This window comes from Elgaria multicarinata, chromosome 14, assembly GCF_023053635.1.
Source record: "Elgaria multicarinata webbii isolate HBS135686 ecotype San Diego chromosome 14, rElgMul1.1.pri, whole genome shotgun sequence".
Lineage (NCBI taxonomy): Eukaryota > Metazoa > Chordata > Lepidosauria > Squamata > Anguidae > Elgaria > Elgaria multicarinata.
Window position 1 is genome coordinate 16,683,303 of NC_086184.1, and position 26,476 is coordinate 16,709,778.

The 26,476-nt window shown below is 44.6% G+C and overlaps 1 protein-coding gene across 1 annotated transcript; it reads left to right on the forward strand.

Moving 5' to 3' along the window:
- The first annotated feature begins 5,607 nt into the window (after window positions 1-5,607).
- Window positions 5,608-26,476, forward strand: LRP3 (LDL receptor related protein 3). The gene is made up of 7 exons (XM_063141112.1): window positions 5,608-5,688; window positions 11,876-11,923; window positions 12,721-12,859; window positions 14,816-15,024; window positions 18,278-19,364; window positions 21,227-21,359; window positions 24,215-26,476. Exons 1-7 carry the CDS (start codon window positions 5,622-5,624, stop codon window positions 25,034-25,036), a joined length of 2,505 nt encoding a protein of 834 aa, XP_062997182.1. The 5' UTR covers window positions 5,608-5,621; the 3' UTR covers window positions 25,037-26,476.

Genomic DNA, 26,476 nt, shown 5'->3' on the forward strand with positions numbered 1-26,476 from the left:
AACCATGGCCCCTTCCATAGGGAATAATTTACTATATTGCATTTATCTACCAGTGACATTTTAATCTTTTCCAAAGTGGTCTTTCCACTGCATCTGTAATTTGCTTGAACTTCAGCTCAAATGGGAGGATTTGTAGTGGGACAAATGAATCGTCTTTAAAAAAAAGAGTGGTGGGATTTGTCACAGGCCTGCATCAGCCTCCTTTCCAGGTGTGCCGGCAACATTTTTGTGTCTAAAATAGTCTTAGAGCATTTCAGGTTATTTGAAGAAGATCCTAATTTTGTGTAGACGTTGCGAACTTTTTTTTTTATGGGGCGATTAATGAATGCAGTAAACAAAGTCGCTTGGATGCTGCCCAATAATAGTGCACAAAAAGATTGTCCAGAAAAGTCTTTAGTGCAGAGATAGAATCATAGAATCATAGAATACTAGAGCTGGAAGGGGTCTATAAGGCCATCAAGTCCAACCCCCTGCTCAATGCTGGAATTCACCCTAAAGCATACCTGACAGATGGTTGTCCAGCTGCCTCTTGAATACCTCTAGTGTGGGAGAGGCTTAACTATCAGGTGCCCTCCAGATGTTTCAGATGACAACTCCCATAATTCCTGATCGTTGGCTATTCTGGCAGGGGCTTATGGGAGTTGTAATCCAAAACAACTGGTGGGCCAACTCCTACTTGTGTGCAAAATAGATGGGTGCTGGATGCAGTAGATCATAGAATCATAGTAGAGTTAGAAGGGGCCTATAAGGCCATCACGTCCAACCCCCTGCTCAATGCCACTGGCTCTCTGACTGTCAAGCAAGCAAATGATAGCTATGATGAGAAATAGGAAGAGGAGTAAAAGCAGCTAGTGATAATAGCAGTGAGAAGAAGGTAGACTCACTGAGGGAGGACAACCACTGAGGGTGCCCAACGACCCTCAAAAATGTGGAAACAGCACTGCTCACCCACATCTTTGAGACCTTTTGACTGTTTAACTGAAATCCATGTTCTGCTGTTTTCATGTCATTTTCGTGATGGATGATTTATTATCATATATAATGATTCTACTCAGGAGTTTTATGCAATTGTAAACTGCTTTGGTTTCGGTAGCCACTGCCACTTATTTGTAATGTGTGGTGTCAATCTTTCTTCCAAGTCAATGTTTGGGATGAAGGTGTAAAGTGATTTTATGGGGCGTGGAGTGGCACCATACTTCTTAGTAAACTAACATTCACGTTTATCCACCTCTGATCCACTGTCTTAAGGGAGCTGGGAAACCATCCAGTGTATATTGATGATCTTAACAAGATGTTCTTTCTATGGGAAGTTATCAAGATTGATTTGTGCTGGGTTAATAACAATTAATGAAGGCTACTGGAACCTTTCAAGGGAGAAACGCATTTTTTCCTAAACAATTGCCCTAAAGTAATTGATAATCTAAATCTGTCTTGCCATATGCAATAGAACATACTGTAAAATATATTATAAATGCTTACTTCCGTCTTGGAATGTTGCTTATTTATCTATTTTTATATATATATATAAAGGCAAAGCCTTTGCTGTTCTCCTTAATTCCTGGTGTATGGAGACTCTCTATAATTAGTGGTGAAAGAAATTCATTCTGTACATGCTCAGGAGGTCTTTCATCTACTTATAATTCATATCTTCCAGGGTTAAGCCTTGGCATTGAAAACAGATGCTAGTGAGCTGAGGGACAATTGAAACCTTGTAGCAGAATAACCAGAATAGGCTCATGAGAAGGAACAGCCTTGCAAGTTTAGTTTGGGTGATGGGGGTGTGATAAATTGCTATGTGCAAGATCAAAATTTCACCTAAGAAACACCTTAGAGATCTATTCCTATCATATGGATGTAAAACTCAAGCATTGCGAAGTGATTTGTATGAATACAAGTAGTGTTACAAACAAACGTGTGTTTTTTCATTTGGGAAATGTAGGAAGGTATGGACTAGTTTTTATATTAAAAACTTAATATATGTTAACGTTTCCTGAGATGTAGATTTAATAAGCCAAAAGAAAATTGTGAAAAAGCCTTGTCATTGCACATTTAAAATAACTCACGAATGCTAAGGAAATTAATTCAATAAATAAAAGAGGTTTAAGCTGGGATGAATCAAAATAAATATATAGTGAAATTTCGAGGGGAGGATTTAATGAAACTATGAAGGAAACAAACAATACATGTCTGCAAACCAGCCCTAAATTACTGCTGTAATCCCTAATTTCTATTGCTTCAACCATATTGTTTTATTTTGCCTTGTTCCTGCCTGTCTTCAAGAAATTTTGCTTTTCTAACAAGGCTGTTAATCAGCTCTCAACCCACTGTATCTACTTTTGCTTTCATTACAGAATTGAGATCTGAGCACAAAGTGAGTGCTACCTCTAGGTGGCACTGTGGTATAGCAGAATAGCACAAGTACACAAGATGAAATCGTGTTTTCTTTCACAATTAAATTCCGCATTTTCCCTGCTCTAAAAAAAACTTGATGAAACTCTACACAGAAGTGAAACTGGAGGGTCATGAAATTGTCTAAAGAATCCATAAACAACTGTGAGTAGGGAATGATGAGTGCATAATAAATGCCTCCTGAAGAAAAGCCCATTGTGCTGCTAAGGATTTGGGCAGCTTCACTAAGGACTTTGGACTACCTTTTCCTGTCCCTTTACCTATACATTGAGGTTCTCACCTGAGGCTTTTATTTGGGTGTTCCCACCTTCTGTGTTATGGTGGATGGCAACCAGAGAAAGAGCATTCTCAGTGGTGACCCCATGCCTTTGGAATAATTTCCCCGGAAAGGTGCACCTGGATGTCAGAGAAAAACCTTTTTATTTTTCCAGCCCTTTTAGTATTTTAAGCTTCTTGGGTGCAGTGCTACTATGGTGCTGTGTTTCTCTCCATTTGATATGCTGGATTTAGTGCTGCTTTAGTTTGTTGTGTGATTTAGTCTATTTAATATTGTATTTTTATTTTAATTGTAAGCTACCCTTACAATTGGAATGTTGAATGTGCCGGGTACAAATATAGTAAATTAAAAATGTTTATTTATTTATTTATTTATTTATTTATTTATTACACTTATATACCGCCCCCATAGCCAGAGCTCTCTGGGCGGTTTACAGAAATTCTAAAATTGAGATAAAAACAAGTATACAAAATTTAAAATTTTAAAATACAGAACATACACACATAAAGCATTAAAAATCGTTAAAAAAAAACTAAACATGTGGGTGATTAAGATGTGCTGCCACATGCCTGGGCAAAGAGGAAAGTCTTAACCTGGCACTGGAAAGATAGCAGCGTTGGCGCCAGGCGAGCCTCGTCAGGGAGATCGTTCCAGAGTCTGGGGGCCACCACCGAAAAGGCCCTGTCCCTCGTTGCCACAGTCCGAGCTTCTCTCAGAGTAGGCACCCGGAGGAGGACCTTAGATGTTGAACGTAGTGACCAGGTATATTCACGTCGGGAGAGGCGTTCCATCAGGTATTGTGGTCCCAAGCTGTGTAAGGCTTTATAGGTCAAAACCAGCACCTTGAATTGGGCTCAGAAACATACAGGCAGCCAGTGCAAGCAGACCACAGCAGGTGTTATATGGTCGAACCTTCTGGTTCCCAAAATGAGTAAATTATTGTTGTTGTTGTTGTTATTATTATTTCTTACCCACCTCTCCATTTTGATTGAGGCGGGGAACAACAGTAAATATAAAATACATAAATATAAATCTATGCTTTATATACAGAGGGGCAGTATAACTTTGAAAACCAGATGCGAGGGGCAAACAACAGGGAAAAGGATATCACCTTTATGCCCTATTTTGTAAAAAGCCCAGAAGTATCTCTTTGATCACACTGGCAGTAAGATGGTGGATTACATAGGTCTTGGTTTGTTCTAGCATAGCAATCCTAATGTTCTTAAAACTTAAATCCTTCGTAGCTGACCTTACATGAACCTCAGCAGACTACAGTGTGAGAAAGGATGAAGTCATAAATGTTTTTCTCTCATAAATAATTTAGCAACCTGAATTGATTCAGCTAAAAATCAATATGCAAATAATTACAATATCTCAGTTTCATTTTTTCAATCAGCACAACAAAGCTCCAGTAGATAGAGACAATTCCTCTTTAAGAAAAAATTAAAAAGAAAACGCAAAAAGATAAATAATGATGATTAATGGGTTAATAAATGGAGAATCATTTACTGGGTATTTGCATTACTATTGCTATGGGCCATAATTGAAAGATTACTGCTCAAAAATCCAGGCAGCAATGATTTTACAATCATAGGCTCATAAAATCTTTGAGAATTGGATGGTTAGATGAGGAAAATGTAGATTTCAATGAAGCGCATTGCGATTTATTGTTCTGTTTAAAACAACAACACTGCAATGTGTGCCTTAAAGAAAGGGAAAGCTGCTCTCTGCAATTTCGAGTCATTTTTCTTGTGTGGGGTGGGTGGGTGGGAGAGAAGTACTGATAGTGCCTTAAAAACACAAAATAAAATAAAAATAAAATGTATTTGGGAAGAGGAAAGCTGTGGATGACACACACACACCTCGGCCAATAATTTATTTTTTTGCAAAACTGGCTCTGGAACTCGGAGAAGCTTTTCTGGAGGAAGCCCCCTTTTCCTAAGAAATGCCAGCAGCTGGGTTCTGCGGGGTTATATCAGAGCTAGAGCTCTGGCCCAACGCGGTAGTTCAGCAGTGAGAACTTTGCACATGTTCAGAGTCTGTAGGGTGACCATATGAAAAGGAGGACAGGGCTCCTGTATCTTTAACAGTTGTATTGAAAAGGAAATTGCAGCAGGTGTCATTTGTATATATGGGGAACCTGGTGAAATTTCCTCTTCCTCACACCAGTTAAAGATACAGGAGCCCTGCCCTCTTTTAATTCTGGTCACTCTTGTATAGCTCCTGCAGCTTTAACTGGTGTGATGAAGAGGGAATTTCCTTTTCTATGCAACTGTTAAAGATACAGGAGCCCTGTCCTCCTTTTCATATGGTCACCCTAGTTCAGAGGCCACTCGTCTTGAAAATAACCACCTCACATGTTCATGAACGGCCTAAAAATCCCCCACAACTAAAACAAGTCCCGGGGCTGAGCCCTGCCTCCCTTGAAGCCCTGCCCTCAGCGGCGCGTTGCCGGGGGAAAGGCGGCGCTGCCTGAGGCGTCCCTCGAGTCGTAGCTCAAGCCGTCATGGCGGGGCGGAGCAGGAGGAGGCCCCGCCAGGAAGAGCGCTCCACTTTCCCCTCACGCAGCCTGCCCTCCTTCCCGCCTAGGCCGGCCCTGCCCTCCGCCTGCCCCCTCGGAGCCGTCGCGTCACGCGGGGCTGGGCCTCAGGGGCAAGCGGCGGCGGCGGCGGCGGCGGCGGGCTGGAAGTCTCCAGCCCGGGCTGTGGCAGCGGTTGCGGCTGCGGGTCGAGGAGCCCAAACGAGGCCGGCGGCCATGGCGACAAGACGGGATGTTTCCTCGCCGCCGCCGCCGCCGCCGCCGCTGTTGTCGCCCCCGGTCCGGACAAGCGCCGGCTCCTCCTCGAGCACGGCGGCGGCGGCGGCGGTGTGAGGAGAAAAGCGGCCGAAGGCTCAGCGCATCTTCCTCCCCGGACGAAGGGCAAAGGGACCCGCCATGGACACGGCGTCCGCAGAGCTCCGGCCACCGGGCACGCTTGGGCCGCTCGCTGCCATCTGCCTGGGTGAGCCAGGGCCAGCTGGGACGGAGCCGGTAGACGGGGGATGCGGGCGGGCAGGCAGTGGGTCGTTGTTCTCATGACTGTTATTGCTAATGTCCCCTCCGGATGCACGGAAGGGTGTTGGAGCAATGTGGTGTGTGTGTGTGTGTGTGTGTGGGGAAACAAGGGGAAAGACGAGAGATGGGGTCCTAGATTAACGGGAGAGGGATGGAGAGATGGCCAGGTGCGTTGCCTGGGCTGAAGAAGGGCTTGGAGATGGGCAGGCGAGGGACCAGGGAGGCATTTTGCAGGTGCAGATAGATGTCAGGCAAGGATGCTTCACTGACTGTGGGATCAGTGAAGGGGGAGGGCAGGCGAGCGTCCAAAAGGTACACAAGCTCACACACATACTCCTCTGTGTGTGTGTGTGTCTTACACACACACACTCGCTCTCGCTCACACACACACACAGAGCAGGCACTTGATCTTTAGGTACCGGTTGCTCAACAGCGGACCAAACATGTAGAGGCATCTGGTCCGTGGTGGGAGAAACCAATTCAACACCGCCAACCTGTGCATACACATCAAATGGACTCGCTAAGGACACACACACTGGTGCTACCGGCTCTTCAAGAGAGGAGACGCTGCGGGAAGTAACCAACACGCCAACCGGGCACATGGGAGGCGATGCGCACACATAACAACCGGCTGAGAGCAAACAGAGAGAAACATGTTGGGTAATTGCATGGACCCATTGACACGGTTTGCACATACAGGAGGCAAGAACGCACATGCCAAACGCACGGGGCGGGGGGAGGATGTGGTATGCACGGGCACAGCCCCGATGTGCGTGTTTTCCTCATGCAAGGGCACTGCAGAATGAAGTGACATCAGCTCTGTTTGCTCAAGGGAATGCATAGCGTGTGTGTGTGTCTGTGTGTTTCTGCACCCAGCTTATGTTTCACATGGAAATGCTCAGTAGGACCGTGACTCTTTCATTTAGTGATCTGTGGTTTTGACTGTGTTTCTTGAGAATTGTTTTTCCCCTCCTTGTAGCTGGAGGCAGGATCTTTTGCGAAGTTAGTAGCCTGTACTCAGGAAGGCAAGCAGGATGGTGATTTTGGCTCACTTCCGTTTTACAAACAAGTTAGAGCGGTTTGTTCTAACAGCCTTCTTGATTTGTTGCTGATAATATCTTATAAATGTACATGCACTCCGTGTTCATTTATATATGCTAATAATACACACTGATGGTACAGATTTTTCAAATGCAGAGAAACAAATTTCGGAATGGAAATGCTTTACTAGTTTACAAAGTGCTTTATAAGACCATCACAAGGTAATAATAGAAATAGAACAGGCTGCAGTCTTATATAGCTTCTCACCTGGGAATAAGCGCTATTGAACTCAGTGGGACTTTTGACTAGATGTATCAGATTGTTCTGAAAGGCAGCTTTAAGATGAGATTTCTGTTATTGGATAGAAAGGAAATCTAACCATCTACTTGATGAAAAAGTCAAGCAGCTTGTCATGTACAACATTTGACGGCAAATGCAAGACCTCAAAAATGAGGTTTTTTGGTCCTCAAAATTTGTGAGAATCTGTGCACAAAGCTTGCTCTCCTTGTGTTCCTGGTTATTAAAGTCCCTTTTGAACTTTAAAATATTGAACTTTGATGATTGAAGGGTACACTTTGCCACATACATAGTTGTACAGAACAGACTTTTCTCTTTTGCCATTACGAGAAATAGCACTGAGATTTTGCTTAGTCAAGGCTGTAACCATTTAACCAGATTTGGATAGTTACATCCTTATGTAGTCCCCGCTTTTGAGGAGGGCCTCTTCACCCACACAAGATGGAGTGGATCATATTTATCCTGCATTCTCTTTTGCTTGAATAGTAGTTCAGTTGAATCAGGACTAAAAATCCTAGTTCTTGCTGCTTTCCCTGTGTGTTCCACCTCTCACTTTCCACCTCCTGCCTGCAGCAATCTCTCCCATTTCACTGTCACAGCAGGTTTTAACTTATGAAATGCAGATGCAGTACATGTAGTATTATCAGCCACCGATTTTGTTTTGCTGTAGTTCTCGACCTCGCTCTGGTCTTTAAGAGAAGGCTTTCAAGTAATGGCAGCAAGTACCTAATGTTCTTCCTCCCTCTTCTGTTCCTCCTCCAAGATAAAGATACATTAGGATGGAAGAAATCAATGGAACTTACTCCAGGGTAATTAGAGTTAGCTAATCATTTTATGCCTCCCTTTTTCTATTGGTAAAGTAAGAACAAGTACCTCCCAAGTGCAATGTTGAGATATGTGGTGGGTAGAGGAGCTGGAAAAGTTAAACATAGAGCTGTTATTTGAGTGGCAATGGTCTTACTGTAAAGGTCTTTTATTTGCAAAGCGACCTTGCACTTTATGCCTGGGATATACTGGCAGCCTAGTAATCAACATGGTGTGCAGCATGGAACCAGTGTCATGTGCAGGAAGCTGAACATCTTGGCTTTCATGTTATAAATGGGCAGATTCTAGTAATTAAAAAGCCAGGATGTCTGCAAACCCGGTCACCCCTGGCCCAGTTTACTCTTTCCTGCCTTCAAAAGCCTTAGAAGTCCTATGTGGACTGAAAATAAAAGCAATTCTATAAATAGCAATAAAATAAAATAAGAAAAGCAAGAGTATTCTGGTATGTGAAGTGGCTGTGATGTGGAATGTTTTAAATGAAGGGTATCAACAGGATTCGCTGGACTGAGAGATATCAGACACTCTTCTCCCATAGTGATAGATTAAGATTTTCTACAACTAGGTCTGCCTTTGCAAAGGGAAGATGCCCTTCTTGATATTCCCTCATAACCTATCCCTGTGGAGCGAGCTTCCTTTTGTTCAGAAAGTGTTGGGATTTCTGGAATGCCTCTCTGCTAATCTGCACCAACAGCAGAGGCTTCTATTGAAGAGGATGACTGGCCCTGGAGTTGTGCCCAGTTTGCTTTCCACCCCCAGCTTGGGATGCCACCAACACGTCTAAGATTGGCAGGTAGTAGGATCTATGTTATGGCAGGCTGTACAATTGTAGGGCTTGGGCCTGATCTACACCAAGCAGGATGTTGCACTATGAAAGCGATATATAAAAGGCAGGAGCCACACCAAGCAGGATACAGCAGTATGAAAGCAGTATATGGTATGTGTCAATGGGCCCCAACAGTTGCCAGTGCACTTCAGTACCACTATAAAGCAGGAGTGTAGATCCTGCAGCGCACTTCAATACCGCTATAAAGCAGGAGTGTGACTCCTGCCTTTTATTTACCACTTTCATACTGCTTTCATAGTGCTATATCCTGCTTGGTGTAGATGATGATGATGATGATGATAATAATAATATTTATTTATTTATTTATTACCCACTTCTCCCTTTGTATCGAGGCCTTAGATTGGGCCTTAGTGGCTCTGTTAGTTTTTCCTCTTCCCCATCCTGCTTTTAAAACGATAGTTGTATTGGTGTCCTCCCAATAACATCACCTTTTACTTTCCCTGTTTCCCTTCTAATTTCTGTTTTAACCAAACTTTAATTGTGATTTGATCTTATGAAGTAAAACACAGAGTGCTGTTTTACTTCAGTCATCCCCCTTCCCCCAAAGTTTAGGAGTTGCTGTACCACGCACACTAAAACACACACACACAAGACCAGGATGTAACATATACTTGGGATATTTGGAGAAAAGCGCTTTGCTGCTCAGACTGTTTAATCTTTCAGGAGGGCAATAAACACATTTTTCTTTCTTCCTCCCCCACTTTTCTCTTTCTCACTCTCTTCCTCCTGATGGAAAATTACTTCCACCCCACGCAATTAAGGTTTTAAAAAAAGCTTCCATTGGCAGCAATTTCTCCCTAAGTTTAATTTCCAGGAGGTGGGGGGAGGTTTCTTTTGGGAAGGGGGTTCAGTGCATAACTGCACTCCTCCTGGAAATCCCCACACCCTCCCCAGCATGGCAATTAAGCTTAGAAGAAACCTCCCATTGGCACCAGTAGAAAGTTTTTTCCTGAGGTTAATTGCCATCCATGGGAAGGGTTTTTGGGTTGGGGTGTGTGTGTGTGTGTGTGTGAGTGAGAGAGAGAGAGAGAGAGAGAGAGAGAGAGAGAGAGAGAGAGAGATAACCCTCTCCAGCTGCAATCACCTTTGAAAATCATCTTAAACTGAGAAGGAAAAAAGTCCTTCCATTGGTATCAATTGACACTCAAGGCTTTGGGGAATAGATTCCGGGCTGGAGACTCATGAACCCAGGCCTAGCAAGGCACCTGTGTAATGGCATGCTGGCATTGAGGCTTGCTAATGATGCCGCTGAAGTGCCCATAAGAATTCAGCATAAGCTGTGAAACTAATGAAATAATTACCCAGCATCAGCACATCCATTAACTGTATAGTAAAATAATATTCCAATGTGTGTTAATTAATAAAGAGGTAGGGAACAACCCAATGCATTTGCTTTCCTCCTCATTTTTGTCTTCACCCCATCACCGGCGGGTTGAAAACACAAGAGGCAATTTTGGGACTTTACCCCCTCCACTGCCTGCAAATTTTCATAATTCTGTCCATTATAATTCCGCCAGTTCTTCAAGTTTGTTGATATAAAACATTCATTAGGTTCACTTGTTGGCATCTTTCTTTAAGGAGCCAAATACTCCGAGTTGATCCTCCAGAGCAATCAGTTATATTACGGAGTGATTTAAAAACATGTTTCCCTTTGTTGTGTTGTGTCTTACTGGACAGTGACTCATATAGCAGATTGTTTCGTTACATATTCAGTTATAATCCACAACCCATTTGTTTATATTAATGTGATCTCAATAGTCAGTCAGTTGTGGATATTTTTTGTTGCTGTTGTATATGGTTTCCACCCTGCAACATTTTAATCTTTTGCATTGAGGCATACAGGTAGATATTAGCTACAAAGCCTATGAATAGCATTGATCCCTGATTAAAATATTGATCTAAGTAGTCTGCTATTGATGACATTGGCATACATGTGTCTGCATGACTTTGAGCAAGATGCGTTGTCTTCAGCTGCTTTTTTTATGGATGTCACCTGCCAAGTATTGACTAGACACCAGAATGGATGTTTTCCTTACTAAAATGTAGCATTTATATAGTGCTTTCTTTTTGAGTGTTCAGAGCACTTCACTTACATGATCTGCATGATCCTTACAACAAGTCTATAAAGTAGATTAGCTTTATTCTCTCCAGGTTGCAGGTGGAGGCCTGGGCTTATTAAATAGAGAATTCTTGAGCCAGGTTCTTCCCAGCCCTCCTGCTTACAATCTTAGGGGATGTCTATACCTCCCGGCATTCCGGGAGGGAGGGGGGAGGATCTTGTGATATGCTGATCGTGAGATCCTCCCCCTGTGTTCACACATGGTGCATGATGTCCAGGGAAGAAGGAGGATGTCGTGCCTGCTATATTTTTTTAAGAATACAGGAGCTGGAGTGCACCTGCACTCCAGCAAAAAAGTAAGCAAAAAAGAAAAGAAAAGAAAAAAAGACCACGCTCCCCACCCCACCCCTGATGGCCGTGGACTCTTCCCATCCTGGTTCCTTCCCTCAGATGACCCCCGCTACTTGCAGGGAAGAGGGAAGAAGCTGGGGTGGCCGGCCACACCACCCGCAGTCCTCAGGATTGTCCCAGGACCACGGGAAAGCCGCGAAGAAAGGGTACGGCGATATCCCGGGGAAATGCAGGGATCTTCTCTCCCTACTCCTGGGATTCCCTGTGCGTCATGTGGACGCACAGACGATCCTGGGACGATCCCTGGGATATCGCCCAGTATAGACATGCCCTTAGTTACAAGACTTTTCAACTGATCAACTAAAGATTATAAATATATGCAGCACAGTCCTATAAGTGTTTACTCAGAAGAAAGCCCAACTATGTCCAGTGGTGAGGCTTACTGCCTAGTAGATGTGTTTAGGATTGCAGTTTTAAATGGGTAAACTGACAGCTTTTGTGTCATTGTCCTTTATTCCTATTCTAAATAAATAAATAAAATAAAAATAAGTGTTATTACATATCATATGCCTTAGACATGCAACTATATTCCTATTCTCTTAAGAATGAAGAGTATGACTGAGATACAAGTTAGACCTGGTGTTGGGTGGAAGAACATATATTTTCAAAATGTGATCTGTAACAAATATATATTCTCTTTTTCTGTTTTCAAAACAGTGAATCTCTTCTTGTCTGGGAAAATTGAAAGTGCTGTCCCTTCCTTAGGTAAGTTCTAATAGCATTTGAGTTTCACTGCCTTGCCAATAGCTGAGAATTCAGTTCCAGTAAAGTAGCCTTCCCCAACCTGGTGCTCTCCAGGTGTGTTGGACTACAACTCCCAGACAGGGCTGGTCCATGACATTTTGCTGTCTTAGTTGAAGGACAAGGTGTCCCTTCCCATTCCACGTACAAAAGCCACCTGGACTGGTAGTTGAATCTTTTTCTCACCAATAATGGGACAACATCCACCACCACATCTGAAGGCATCAGGCTAACTTGGGGTTTCAGGCAAGGTAGCATGGACCACATCTCTCTCTGCTCCAACAACTTGCTGCCACCTCCCAGCATCTACTGCCTGAGGTGACCACCTCACTCTATTCCCATATCCCCAGCCAGCATGGCCACTTGTGTTTGTTTAGGAGTTTGTCTGTTTAGGGGAGAAGGAAAAATCAACCACTTTTCAGGATAACAGGTATTAGTTACTTAGATGTGGCTCTGTATTTCCTCTGGTTGCTAGTAGCTTTGTTAAAGGGATTTCCACATCACCTTTTCCTTTGGGCAGATTTGTACAAAGTTTTTTATCATGTTCTTTTTGGCAGGCTCATTTAGGGCTATTGATCCTCTCCTAGAAGATGTCTGTGCAGCCGCATTTAATCTGGAAAACCAAATAGTTTAGTAAAGCAAAAGAGGCAGAAAAGGGTAATGAAAGGTAACACCAGCAAAAAAAAAACCTGGTGAAAACTGTTGTGACAAAGTATGCCTTTAACTTCTATCATTTATCATTTTGTTGTTGCTTTTGACAGCTGCTTGCAGTGGAAAACTGGAACAGCATACTGAGCGACGCGGAGTCATATATAGCCCATCCTGGCCACTGAACTATCCTCCATCTGTCAATTGCAGCTGGTACATTCAAGGTGATCGTGGAGATGTGATAACTATTAGGTATGATGGCTGATTTTGTCAAAACAATTTCAGGTTCAAGAAGCTTGCGTGTGAAGGAATTTTCTTCTCTTTCTTCATGGAGGTTCTTGTGAGAGAACAACAACATCCAAAGCTATTTTAGAGACAGTGACCTGGTTCAGATGTAACCACTATGGGTTGGTTAGTGTGAGCTATCTTCCTTTGTGTGCTTCAGTTTGCCTCCAAATCAGAATTGGAAACCCAGTTCAAGCTATAGCTTCTAATTCTGTTTGGAGTAAAACTCTGGCTTGCGTAGGCCCTAGTTTGCCTGATTTGGATGACTTGGCAAACTAGAAAGGAGAAAAGGTGTAGGCCGAATGCCTGTTCATGACAAACCATGGTGTGACATAAGAAGAGCCATGCTGGATCAGACCGAGGGTCCATCTAGTCCAGCAGTCTGTTCACACAGTGGCCGACCAGCTGTCAGCCAGGGACCAAGAAAGGGTGTATGTTTAGCTAGCTCCAACAGGAGACCAGAAACTGAAGACCACTAGGTTCTTTACTTCTAGGAACTTGCCTGTGAAATTGACAGAATAGTAAACCCTGCCTGTGAAATTGACAGAAAAGCAAATCCTGCCTGTGAAATTGACATAAAATCTGCAAACCCTGCCAGTGAAATTAACACAATAGCAAGCCCTAACTCAAGATATTAGGCAAGGTGAAACAAAGGACAGCATGTACTGTAACTCAGGAAGGAAAACTCTCATTCATTTTTGTGAAGCTTGCACAGTCAATTTCCCCATCATTTGCGCCCAGTACCTCTTTAGCACAGAGGGATTTTCAGACCCGCATTTGACACCTCTTCACATGGCCTTCAGGAGAAAGGGGCAGGTGACCCAAGCCTTGCCGTTTAGGCCTATTGTTCCTAACATAAGGTTCCACATCACACCAGTAACTGAGCTGGGAATACAAGCAAGGCTTTCTACCTTCCCACTGCCTTGCTCTAAACAGTTAAGCTGAATGTTTTTAATGAGCCAATTAAGGCTTCAGCTGTGTTCACAGTCTGCCCTTACTTAGACAGAGTAACAAACAACAGTGACTTCTCTTGTTTTAATTGACTGATATAGTAGCATTACTGATGATAGCCCTATTTTTTTCTCCTGGACTTCTAATGTATTTGCTGGCAAGGGAGGTATGTTAGGCTTCCAGCTTCTGCTGATTTTCAAACATTTGATTTAGGGCTGCACACTTTAATCAAGGCTTTAATGATTGATTAATTAAAAAAAGTGTTAGCTGATTAATTGATAGGGGCCATTTTAATTGAGTAGGCTGCAAGCTAAAGGCATCCCTGTTTAATTTTTTTCAGAGCCTTTGGTTCTGGAATGAGAGATAAAATATTAAAGTTGGCTTTTCCTACCAATGAGTGATAGTGTCTGTGTAACTTAGGTTAGGCTCCCAGGAGCCCTTCCAACATGGTCGAGATGATCTTCCAGCGAAGTGCGATGTTGAAGAAAATAGACTTTTAAAAAAGTTTCTATTATCTTGTCACATCTCAGGAAAAGAATTCTGACATTATAGGACTTGTAGGGGATGGCAGGGTGGTGGAAATATCTGGCACAATTCAGAGATGAGTGTATCCCCAGCTGACCTACATCTTGGGTTTTTGGAAACAGAAAGTCAAATAAGTGATGTTTATGTTTATGCAAGGATTGCAATGGCTGCATCAACACAATTTGCTACAAATCTTGCAATGACAGTCTTTTGAATGTGCAATGGAGGAGTGACCATGCCTGTATTTATTTATTTATTATTCCATTTGATGGTATTTCAAAGTCTGACCTTGGGGTTCAAAAGTCCTAGTGTGTACTGAAATTAAAGTTTTAATGAAATAAGTCACATGTAACTTTTTCAGTGTCACCCTCTTGCATTTCTCAAGTGTGTTCCTCTGAAAATAGATCAATCCCCCTTCATTTGTGCATTTTCTTTTTCTTTTGGCAGTTTTAAGAACTTTGATTTGGAGGATTCTCCCAAATGTTCAGTGGATTGGCTAATGATTGGCCCATCTTCCAAGCGGGAGGAGTACAGAGTCTGTGGATCCTTCATCCCACCTTCTTTCATCTCTGCCAGGGACCACATCTGGATATTTTTCCATTCAGATTCGTCAAGTTCAGGGCAGGCTCAGGGATTTCGTCTTTCTTACATCCGAGGTAAAAGCTCTCTCTGGTTTGAATGGCCCTGTGTATTGATTACCCAGTGCTGCTTTACTACCAAGCCTCATTTTTTTCCAAAAAAATTGCTACACTTCTGTGTTGGATTGATGCCAGTTCATCCTCACAACAGTTCTGTAAAGCTGTCAGGCTGAAAGTGAGTAATTGATCCAAAACCACCTAATGAGCTTCATAGCTGAGCAGGGATTTGAACCCAGGCCTACCTGGTCTGAGCCCAGCATGCTTTTAAAAAAGAAATTAACTTTTTAATTTTCTTTTGATTGATATTTTTTATTGTAACCTGCCTTGAGTTTGACTTGTTCAATAAACCCAAGGCGGTGTACATAATCCTCCTCCTCTCCATTTTATCCTCACAACAACAACCCTGTGAGGGAGGTTGAGCTGAGAAGCTGTGACTGGCCCAAAGTCACCCAGTGAGCTTCCATGGTCGAGTGGGGACTAGAACCCGGATCTCCTGACTCCCAGCCCTACACTCTAGCCACTACACCACATTTGCACACTACAAGGGAGCCCTTTAAAATAGGCGAGATCTCAAAAGTTGCCCTGTGGCTGAGGAGCCCATTTTTGTTGTCCTCAGATTGGTTCTTGCTCTTGTTTGCCTTAACTGCGTGACGTGAAGAAGGAGCACTCTGTTTATTTTAAAAAGCCATGCTTTTATTCACCACTTTATTTGAGGAAAGGAAGGGGAAAGAATGTTCTAGTTTTGAAATCAGAACAGTTAGCCTTTTAAATCTGAGAGCTTTGATTTCAGTTCTCAGATCTTTTTTTGCTTCTCCACTTGAAAGTTGATTTGTCATCAACCTCACTTGCCACTTCAAAATATTTTTTTGTTCCCCCCCATTGCTTCTCCCCCTTCCCCTTCCATCTCTGTGGCTTCTTAGGACTGCTTTTATTTCTCCCACATACACTTTGCCCTAAAATACGGGTAGGCAACGTGGCACCTATGGGCACCAATGCACCAGCAGCTGAGATTGTTGTAAAATAGGTTTTCTTGGAGCTGAAAAATGTGGGTTCAAAGGAATTGTTTAGTGTGTTGGGTTTCAGACCCCACCTCTGCCTCATACTTAGCCATTTGGACCGATTATTGTCCTTTGCCATGCCTTCCATGGAAGCCATTTTGTGATGGTGCCCAGGACCATTTCTCAAACTGCCAAATATGCCCACAGCCCAAAAAGGTAGCTTACCCCTGCCCTAAAAAAATCCTTTTAGTTTACATACAATCAGCTTCTCTCCCGTGTTTATGTCTTTTAATCTGGTATGGGATGGGAAACATAAACAAAAAAGGTTTACTTTCTGTCTGTTCCAGAAACACTATGCCCTTATTTCCAGATGTATGGGTCTTTCTGCTTGTGGCAGACTGTGTCCTATGCCTCAAGAGATATATATATATATATTGTGGATAACTTAGTGATGCCTTCCATTCAAAATCTGGACACTTTAGGACTGGATAAGGAAGGAGACTTCCTGTGCTCAGTGGTGTTTTTACCGTTGGACCTCAAGTAGTAGGTTCAGGTGCCCTAAGGCCAGGGGCAGCCTGGAGGGGCCCCATACAACAGCAGAGAGGTGAGAGGTAGTGACACTGAGAAGCTGCAGTATGCTTGAAAGAGAAGTTCTGTGCTTGCAGCCAAGCTGTGGTTGCAGCTTTGAGTCATTTTAATTGAAAGACTTACCCCAGTGTGAGAGTGGCAGTGCGGCTTCAATCAAACAGACACCACTTTTGGGGTCGCATGGTCAGTGATAGCGCTGACCATCACTCCTGGGTCTTCACTGGCTGCCAAAAGGCGTTATGTGATTGGCTGTGTTAGCTGTGACTCTTGCTCTGGGGAAACTTGTTTAAATTAAAATGGCGCATGGCTGCAGAGAAAGAACTTCTCTTCCTAGGCAGCCTTGCCAGCCCAGGATAAAAAGAAAATGCCACCTCACAACCACTGTTGCCCAAAGGCTGAAAGAAAAAGAACTGCACGGCAGCAGCAGGCAGAGGGGATTGGGGGAGAGAGAGAGAGAGAGAGAGAGAGAGAGAGAAAGAAGCAGGGCCACCACCTAAGAATTGGTTTAAAAAACACACAGCGCAGGCATATCCATAAACTAATTCTGAGAGAGTAAGAGAAATCTGTACTTCTGCCACTCTGCAATTCCTCTGCTTATATTAATAACCAAATGGCTGACACTGCTGTCCAGTTCATGCATTTTGAAACGTGTGTGTGTGTTTTCACTCCTCCAATACTGTTTTCTTGCCATTTCCTCAAAGTGTAATGCATCTACAGTAGGACTGGTCTATGCATACAAACAGATGATTTGTTTTACTCCTATGGGGAAGATTGGAGTCAGACAGAACCATATCTGTTGGTGTGGCCGGAAAAAGCCTCCTCTCCCCAACCCCAGGCACACACTACAAACCCAGAAATAGCTGCCTTGTCTTTATCTGCAGACACACAATGCCCTGATACATACTAAAAGAAATCTAAACAATGGGATGGCCAATGTAGGGTGTCCTCCCTCGCCTGGGTGTCCCTGAAACCTGGCAACGCCTCTGCTATTAGGAACACTGGTTGTATTGGGGCAGGAAGCCAAAGGACTGGGAACAGAATCAGATGTAGTTGTCTTATCATCACATGGTACAAATGATGCAATGGACGATGCCTCCAGAAGAACCGCACTGAGGAACTACCAAGCAGATCCTTGTCATCTCATTCATTCATTCATTCATTCATTCATTCGTTCGTTCGCTCGTTCCTTTCTACCAGTTCATCCCCAGGGTGATTTAGCCCAAGGTAGAAATTAAAACAAACTCACAGCCAGGACACTCTTTGGAATAGGGCTACTGAAAGTTCGGGTGAGTTGTGGAGAAGGGATTGTGTGGGGCGAGTTAGGAGAAGGAACTTGTGTTTGACGAGACAAGGCGGGAATGTTCTTGTGCAGAGATTTTAAAAGATAGCGTTCGCTTCCAGATCTTGACTCTGCTTTATCCTTCCAGGTGAAGCTTTTATTGCATGATCACACTGCCTCATTCATAGAATTTTATAGGGGGGGGGGAGGGTCAAAATGCCGTCGTTTTCCATTTGTATCCCTTCCATGTTTCCCCACCACTACTTCCATCTTTTTTTCCAACTAGAAAAAAAAAAAAAACACCATTAAGGAAGAAAAGATGGAATAGCTGCCTTTTGCTTGTTAACGATAGAAGCCGTCCCTCTGGAAGCACCCAGGCCAATAACGTTTGTTTCTCACTTCACAGGAAAAATTGGCCAAACTAATTGCCCGTCTGATGAATTCCATTGCGTAAATGGCAAATGCATTCCCAGCACTTGGAAGTGCAATTCTATGGACGAATGTGGTGATAATTCAGACGAGAAGAACTGCACCATCCCCCCAACTGAGCCCCAGTCCAGCATCTGTCCTTCCGGAACGTTCCAGTGCAGCGTTGCCCATTCTACCAAGTGCTTGTTAAATGAGCTGAAATGTAACACAGTTAAAGACTGCAGCGACGGCTCTGATGAAGAGAACTGCCCCGACCTTTCATGCGGCAAGAGGCTCGGTAACTTTTACGGGTCTTTCGCTTCTCCGGACTTGTTCCGCTCGGATCACAGCCGGGCAGACCTCCGTTGCACATGGTACGTGGACACTCAAGATAACCGCCACGTTCTCCTGCAGCTCGACTTGCAGCTTGGGTACAACGACTACGTGAAGGTGTATGACGGTTTGGGGGAGAGAGGCGATAAACTCATGCAGACTCTTTCGTATCACAACAACAGGCGCTCGGTGAGCCTGGAGTCCTCCAAGGGGCAGCTGACAATAGCATATCATGCCCGGCCAAAGAGCACTGGCCATGGCTTCAATGCTACCTATCAGGTGAAAGGCTACTGCCTTCCTTGGGAACATCCGTGCGGCGACGATGAGGAATGCTATGCCGATAAGCAGCGTTGCGACGGGTGGTGGCACTGCCCCAACGGCAAGGACGAAGAGAGCTGCCCTGCCTGCCAGAAGAACGAGTACCCCTGCGAGGGCAACAGCGGGCTGTGCTATTCGCTGCTCGATCGGTGTAACAACCAAAAGAACTGCCCCGATGGCTCAGATGAGAAGAACTGCTTCACGTGCCAGCCGGGCAACTTCCACTGCGGCACCAACCTGTGCATTTTTGAAACGTGGCGTTGCGACGGCCAAGAGGATTGCCAGGATGGGAGCGACGAGCACAGCTGCCTGGTGATCGTGCCCAGGAAGGTCATCACGGCGGCTCTCATCGGGAGCCTGGTCTGTGGGTTGCTCTTAGTGATAGCGTTGGGATGTGCCTTTAAGCTGTACTCACTGAGGACCAGGGAATACAGGTGAAGAGATGTCCTTTTCCCCCACTTTTCTAATAGGGCTTTTTTGTTTTCTTTCTGAGCAAGGATAACGTGGGCCACCAAGTAAATCTTGAAGAGTAAAGTAAGTTTACAGGTGGGTTTGGGTGTGATACTTTAGAAATGGCCATTCCCACCCTTGCTTCAGTTTTGTTATTCCCTAATGCTATTTAGGGAATTAATTACCGAGGGGACAGGAGCAGGCAGAAGTAACATCGGGGTCTGCTCCTGCTGGACTCTTCCCCCCCCCCCAGGGCAAACTGCCATCTTGGCCCTGTGGGGAAGAAGAAGGACCGAGGGGACAGGAGCAGGCAGAAGTAACATCGGGGCCTGCTCCTGCTGGACTCTCTCTCTCTCTCTCTCTCTCTCTCTTTCTCTCTCCTCCCTCCTTGACTCCTTTTCCTTGTGTGTCATGTCTTTATTAGATTGTAAGCCTGAGGGCAGGGACTGTCTTTTTTGCTAAGTGTAAGCCACTCCGAGAGCCTTTTTTGGCTGAGGAGCGGGGTATAAGTATGATAAATAAATAAAAAAATATTTAATTTTGGCCTGGATCAGATGTAATGGGAAACCATGGCTTTGGTATATGAATAAGCCATTGCCCCCATTCAGAAGACACCTTAAACCACGGCTTTAACCACAGTGGTTAGGCCAGAAAGCCAGGCCATGTTCAGAAGACGGTGAATAAGGCTTTCTGGCTTAACCACCGTGGTTAAAACCATGGTTTAAGGTGTCTTCTGAACACAGCCCGGCTTTCTGGCTTAACCACCATGGTTAAAGCCGTGGTTTAAGGTGTCTTCTGAATGGGGCCATGGTGTGCCTTGTGTGCATGCACTCCCTCTTCCCATTCCTTCTCATTAGTGCCTGCAAGGAGGAGATCAGAAGCCCCCACTTCCAGTTTAAAACAAACCACGGTTCCCTGTGACATCTGAATTCGAAGAGTCGTGGTATATTTAAGCTATAGGGAGCACTTGAACCACAGTTTCCTTGTTGGGCCATCAGAGGGAAATGGAAACTCTTCTCTGCAGCTGCCTGTGCAAAAGGAGGAGGGAGCATTTGAGTCCCATTTTATTCCGTCAGTTTGGGAATATTATATGTGCTTATATTGTTGTGTTGTTTTGCTGGTCTTGTGACGGTAAATAAAAATCATTCATTCATTCCCATTCCAACAAACCATAGTTTGTTAGACCAGGAATGATATATCCAAACCTGGACCCAGTAGGTTTCAAGCATAATACAAATAGTCTCCAGTTTTCAAGCTGTCATAGTGAACATCTTTGACAAAAGCCAAATAATTTGGCATCCCCACAGTAAGTAAAAATAAGGCCTTGGCCAGACTGGTTAATTTTAGTGTTTTAATACCAAACTGGAAGTGGACAGAAAGGTACCTAAAAGACGGAAGCATCAATTATTGTGGGAGCCAAAGTCACTTCTTTTGATTGTGCCTCCTGTACTGACCATACTAATGTCTCCTCTTTGAACCAGCACACCCACAAAGTGACAATATTGCTCCAGTGCCCAAATCGGAGCAGCACAAGTTTGTGTGAGCAGCTCTGTCTAAGGTACCTGTTATTTCAGAGAGGTGTGAAGATCAAGCACATCTGCAGAATCATACCGGCAGTGTTCTTAGTTGACTCCCCTCTCCTGAAAACTCATTCAGTCAAAATCGCTGTTCTCGGGCCAATAAAGCCTCCGGTTGCAGTATTAGTCATGTGTGGGTAGCAGCATTTGTCTTTGCTGCTCTGGGCCATGACGAATGCAAAGAAAAGAGGAACCGATATTCTATGGAGACCTATTTTGATCTCGTTAGTCTCTCTCTCTCTCCCCCCCCCCCTTTTGTCATTCTCCAGAGCATTTGAAACCCAAATGACCCGTCTTGAGGCAGAGTTTGTGAGGCGTGAAGCTCCACCTTCCTACGGGCAGCTGATCGCACAAGGACTTATCCCGCCGGTGGAAGACTTCCCTGTTTACAATGCGTCACAAGTAAATGTCGCTTGTCTGTCGCAGGGGTCTAGCAGTCCCTCTTTCAGCTCCAGGACTGATTTCCATGTCGGAGAATTGCAGTTGTGGGTGGGGCCAAAAGGAAAAGGGGTGGAGCCAAAATATGGACACACACACACCCCAAGCATATGTTAGCTTAAAACTCTTACTGCCAGTAACTAAGAGCGTCTCTACGTTAAAGGAAATTGCATTGTTTAACCGGGGCTTTTTTGGTTCCTGGTTTTGGGCATGATTGATATGAGCTGATTACATGGGAGGAGAGGGTGACAAGGCGGACAGACGTTCCTGCTGTTTCCCGGGGCTCCTTTAAAGGTTTGCATTGAGGGAGCACCTCCCTCCCTGCCTCCCTCCCTGCCATGTGTACAAAGGAGGGGAAGTCTTGTATTCCTAAGTTAACTTGAGCTGTACTGTTTCCGCGCAGCCCCTAGGAAAGCCAGGACTTACTTCTGAGTAGATGTAAGATGGTGCTTTGAGTCTGCAATCCTAGGCATGCTTACTTGGGAGTAAGCCCTGTTGAACACAGTAGACATAAGATTGCACTGTAAGTCTGTAACGCTCAGTACTTGGGAGTAAGCTACATTGAACTTAAAGGGGTGCTCTTAGTGGGATGTGAGGATCAGAATTTTCTACCTTCATTGCAGGGAGGCATTTTACCCTCGATTGCAGACAGGGGAAAGTCCTTCCTCAGCAAATCCAATGCTCAACCCCGGCTTTACATACTGCCAATTTCACGCCCTTAATTGCAGGTTTTCTCTGATCTATTTTAAAATGGAATAAGGTGGTGGGGGTGGGGGGAAGCCTAGGAGAGGTCCTGGCTGATGCTGATGTCATGAAAAGGATGCGTGGACTTCTGTGCTTTATTTTGCTCATGTAAAGAAGCCTTAAGCCTTAGGAGTGGAATTTCAACTTTTTCGAATGGGCGTGAGGAAGCTGTACAAAAACTGGGAAGCTCCCAAAGGAGCTCTAGTTCAGGGAAAGGGGTCGGACCAGGGGAAGGAGGCCTGGCTCTCTGCGGAGGCCTGGGGGGCCGGATCTAGCCCCTCGGGTCTATAGTCAGTCTACCTATTCATTGCAACACGAGTAGAATTTGATTTTGATCAAGCCATTTTCTACAGTGCAGTCACTTTAGAACTGGAATATTGTTCATTCGAAAGCATTTCTCCTGAGCTCAGGGGTGCACCTCCAGTATATGGGAAAGCGTGTCCCCTGTGGTAAAGTGACGCAGTTTTCCATTTTTAGGGGGAAAGTTTTGCGTTTTGTAAACATGAAAACCATTTAATGTGAAAACGAGGGGCTGAACAACCTCATCTCCCACTCCCCTCTGGGGTAATTGAATTGGAATTGGTTTGGTTTCCCTCAAAAATCCTCAGTTGTTTTGCTTTGAGTGAAATTTCTCCTGACAACTCTGATGAAAAGACAAAGGGATGTGTAACTTGTTCCAGCAATGACAACTGTGGCGGAAACCTGAACGAATGAGGTGGCTGTGGGTTATTTGCCTAACTTATTGACATCATTAGTACAAAATTACACATCGAGACAATGTTCCAGCCTCAGCTAGTCAATAAAATATATTTTCTCCGTTGCTTCATGTGCTTTCCAAATGGCAGTTTATAAGACGATTTGCAGCCTGATTCTCTGCATGTTTAGTTTAGAGAAAGTCTCACTTGGTTCACTGTGACTTACTCCCAAGTAAGGGTGCATAGGATTGCAGACTTGGAAGTTACGCCAAGTTTATACTGGTTGAAAGACAATTGTGTGGTCCTTTTAATGAAATTGCAATAGCAGCTTCCCTCCCAGGCCAAATAGCAGCTGGGGGTAGTGAGCTCAGGACCTCACAGTCCAGACCCTTATCAGCCCCCCCCCTCCAGTGACTGCTACTTACAGATGTTGTTGTTTTAAAGATTCATGCAATGCCAATGTAATGTGTAGTTTGGCCCTTAAAGAGAGATGTTTGATTGTATGCTAAACCATTTTTCACACATTTTAATGCATTCAAGAGATTTGGGATTTGTGTGCCTTTATACTTAGAAAGCTGTTGTTAGACATGTGGCTGTTGATTGCTAAAATCTTGCTTTCAAAAAGATGGCTGAGATTCTCTAGGAACATGTGAGGAGTGAAGCGGAGAAAGATATGATAGCAGAAAGTCAATTTATTTTATCAGCCGCTACAAAGGCAACCGAAAATGTTTTTCTTCCAGAAAATCATAGGGATGCTTGTATACGCAAATGCAGTTTTTGTGAATGATTGGATTTGGTTTTGTATTTGCATTTCCCCCAGTGCTGCCAAACGCATTCAGCCCTGCAGGATGATCCTATTACGGCGGATGCTCTGTAATTACGCAAGCAGCGAGGAGATCTACTTCATGTTTTTGTTTCAGGCTTTTTTCATCTTTTTGTGCATCAGCTTTTTGCAGTCCTAGAGGCATTTAGTGTTAGGGCTGAAATGGGATGGCAGGAGCGGGGAGGGGGGGCAGTGGCTTGGTCCACTATAATCCCGATAATCTCCTGTATTGGTGAGGTCAGGAGGTGAGAGAGAGAGAGAGAGAGAGAGATCTAGCAAGGCTGCTTTGCGGTGGGCTGGCCTGATTTCAGAGGATGGCTTCCTTGACATCCTTAGTTGTTTTCAAGATGGCATGCAAGAAAATATCGCAGCCAGGATGTTAAGTAAATAATCTTTCAATGCAAACCAAGAGGGAGGGGAAGCCACTGGCCCCGTTCAGAAGACACCTTAAACCACAGCTTTAACCACAGTAAATAAGGCAAAAAGCCTTATTCACCATGGTTAAAGCCACGGTTTAAGGCGTCTTCTGAATGGGGCCACTGTATTTATCTTCACAGGCCTCCGTCCTGCAGAACATCCGAACAGCAATGAGGAGACAGATGAGGCGCCACTCGTCCAGGCGAAGCTCTTCCCGACGGCGCTTGGGCAGGCTGTGGAACAGATTCTTTCACAGGCCGCGAGTGAGAGCTCAGATCCCGTTGTTAAACCCCACCCACACTTCCCAGACCGTGCTGGGGGATGGAATCATCAATCGCACAGAGAGGACATCTGCCCAGAGTCCCCCAGCTTCTCCCGAAGGAACTCCTGTCGAAACAGAGACCTGCAGCCCGAGTAGGGGACTCCCAGAATCTGAAACCAGCAATTTGCCTTCAGGGACAGAAGCTACAGAATCATCCCCCTCAGATACTCTGTCAAATACTTGCACAGCTGCTCTGTCAGAGTCAGAGGACGGACACAGCGACAAGCCTTTGGGTGCTGAAGACACCTCCAGCAGGGAGGTTAGACAAACCGGCAAGGCTGAACCAGGAAGAACATTTAGAGACCCTTTGTTGGAAAGGGTGACAGAAATGCACCAGCGTGTTGGGCCAGGGTCCAGCAGGACTGTTGCAGAGAACAGACTCTCCAGCAGGAATAATTTGCTGAGTGAAGAGCCATGTAGGCTACCCTTTAAAAAGTGGGGCTCCATGTACTCTGGCAGCCCTATGAATGTTCCCATTCAGGTGGACGGCCAGGGCTGCTGTTGCCCACATTCATATCACGAAGAACCTTTGGGCGTTCACCCAGCTGGGTGCCATTCCATGGCAGTGCCAATACTAGAATCCCCTCCCCCTCTCCCAGAAATCAGCCCCAGTGATGATGAGTCTTTACTGGTTTGCTAATGGGATTACGCTGGGCTCCTTCAGGCCTTGTATACATTTCCCATGATATTGTGGTGCACACTGTCCGTAACCAACATACCCACATCTCTATTATGACAGCACATTGGTCTCCAGTGGAGCAGAATATAGACCGCAACTTGAAATAAGACAATCTTGGCAAATGCAGCTCATGAGAGTGCGTTCGCACAACCGTATTTTTCTTCTTATAAACAAACAAAAAAATCATTTAGTTGTATACTATATGTAAAACGCACAGGGCTCACAGTTTGGAAGCCTTTACCATCTTAAGGTCTCCCCTTGATAACGTTCCATACAGATCTCTGGCTAGTGGGCTGATAACATAAAAATACCAACCGTTCTTCAATATCATAGTTTTCTGTTTTTTTGTGGCATAAGCTTTGGTAGGCTAGAACATCTGACACACAAAACTGTGGCCATGGGTACAGGGAAGGCAGGGTGAGGGCTAAGTTATCAGGGAAAGTTCTCTGCTGTCAGGCTAGAGAAAACCAGCAGTGTTTAAATCTTGCTTCTTTTGTCTGCATCTGCCATGATTTTTCCAATGATTATAATTATGTATGCCAGGAGGCCTCTCTGGTGCCCCCACATCACAGTCTGTGCATGGTTACCAGGGAGAGGACTGACCCAGGGGGATTCCCACATAGGCACACAGATGTAACTCCTCATAGCTATTACATCTGTGGGAAGGAGCAGAAAATCAGCAGGTTTGCATCTGTTCGCCATAGGGAGCTGAAAGGACACCCCCAATGCAGTGTCCCCCACCTGTCCTGGATCCGCGGATGCGTGGGCACACAACCCCAAGTGAGGATTTGCTGTTGCAGTTTGACACTTCCCTTAACCCCCTTGTTTCTTCTGTTTTGTGACAGTGCTTCCTCTCTGCTTCTGGAGATCAAAAGTAAGCTTTCAGCTTCCCGTTCATAGGCTAGAGGGGATTCAGCTGGCAGGCAGAGCAGGCACCAGACGCAAGTAATTATTACTGTGACTGCTCAACTGGAGATATCCAATTATTGTCAATTTAGAATATTTGTTTAAATTAAAGCTATGTTTACACCGCCCCAGGGTAAATTATTTATCAGTAACCCAAGTCTGTGGAGCACCACTTCCTTTTATTTGTCCCCCCCCCAAAAAAAAGGCACATTCATTTATTTTGCTTGCTCCCTTCATAATGGTGGCCATAGAGATCAAGAAATGCCAATAACAGCCAAAGGTTCTGTATATTGTACCCAGGGGAAATCCTTGCGTTTTCTGATTGCTGTGCCATTCTAATAACAAAGAAGCCAAGTTCTGATTATAGTTAGATTGCATCAAAGCCTGTAACCAATAGTGGTTTTGCATTGGCTGTATCCATTTTACAAGAGTATTTGTGGAGCTGCTGTTCAGGGTAGCATCCTGGATCCCACCCTGCTTCCCCCACGAGAGGTT

What these genes read in the sequence shown, in the direction of transcription:
- LRP3 (XM_063141112.1), top strand. Translation starts at nt 5,622, where the DNA reads ATGGACACGGCGTCCGCAGAGCTCCGGCCACCGGGCACGCTTGGGCCG. An exon ending in GGAGATGTGATAACTATTAG is followed by an intron (nt 12,860 to 14,815) that starts GTATGATGGCTG and finishes TTCTTTTGGCAG; the next exon opens with TTTTAAGAACTTTGATTTGG. An exon ending in CTGTTTACAATGCGTCACAA is followed by an intron (nt 21,360 to 24,214) that starts GTAAATGTCGCT and finishes TTATCTTCACAG; the next exon opens with GCCTCCGTCCTGCAGAACAT.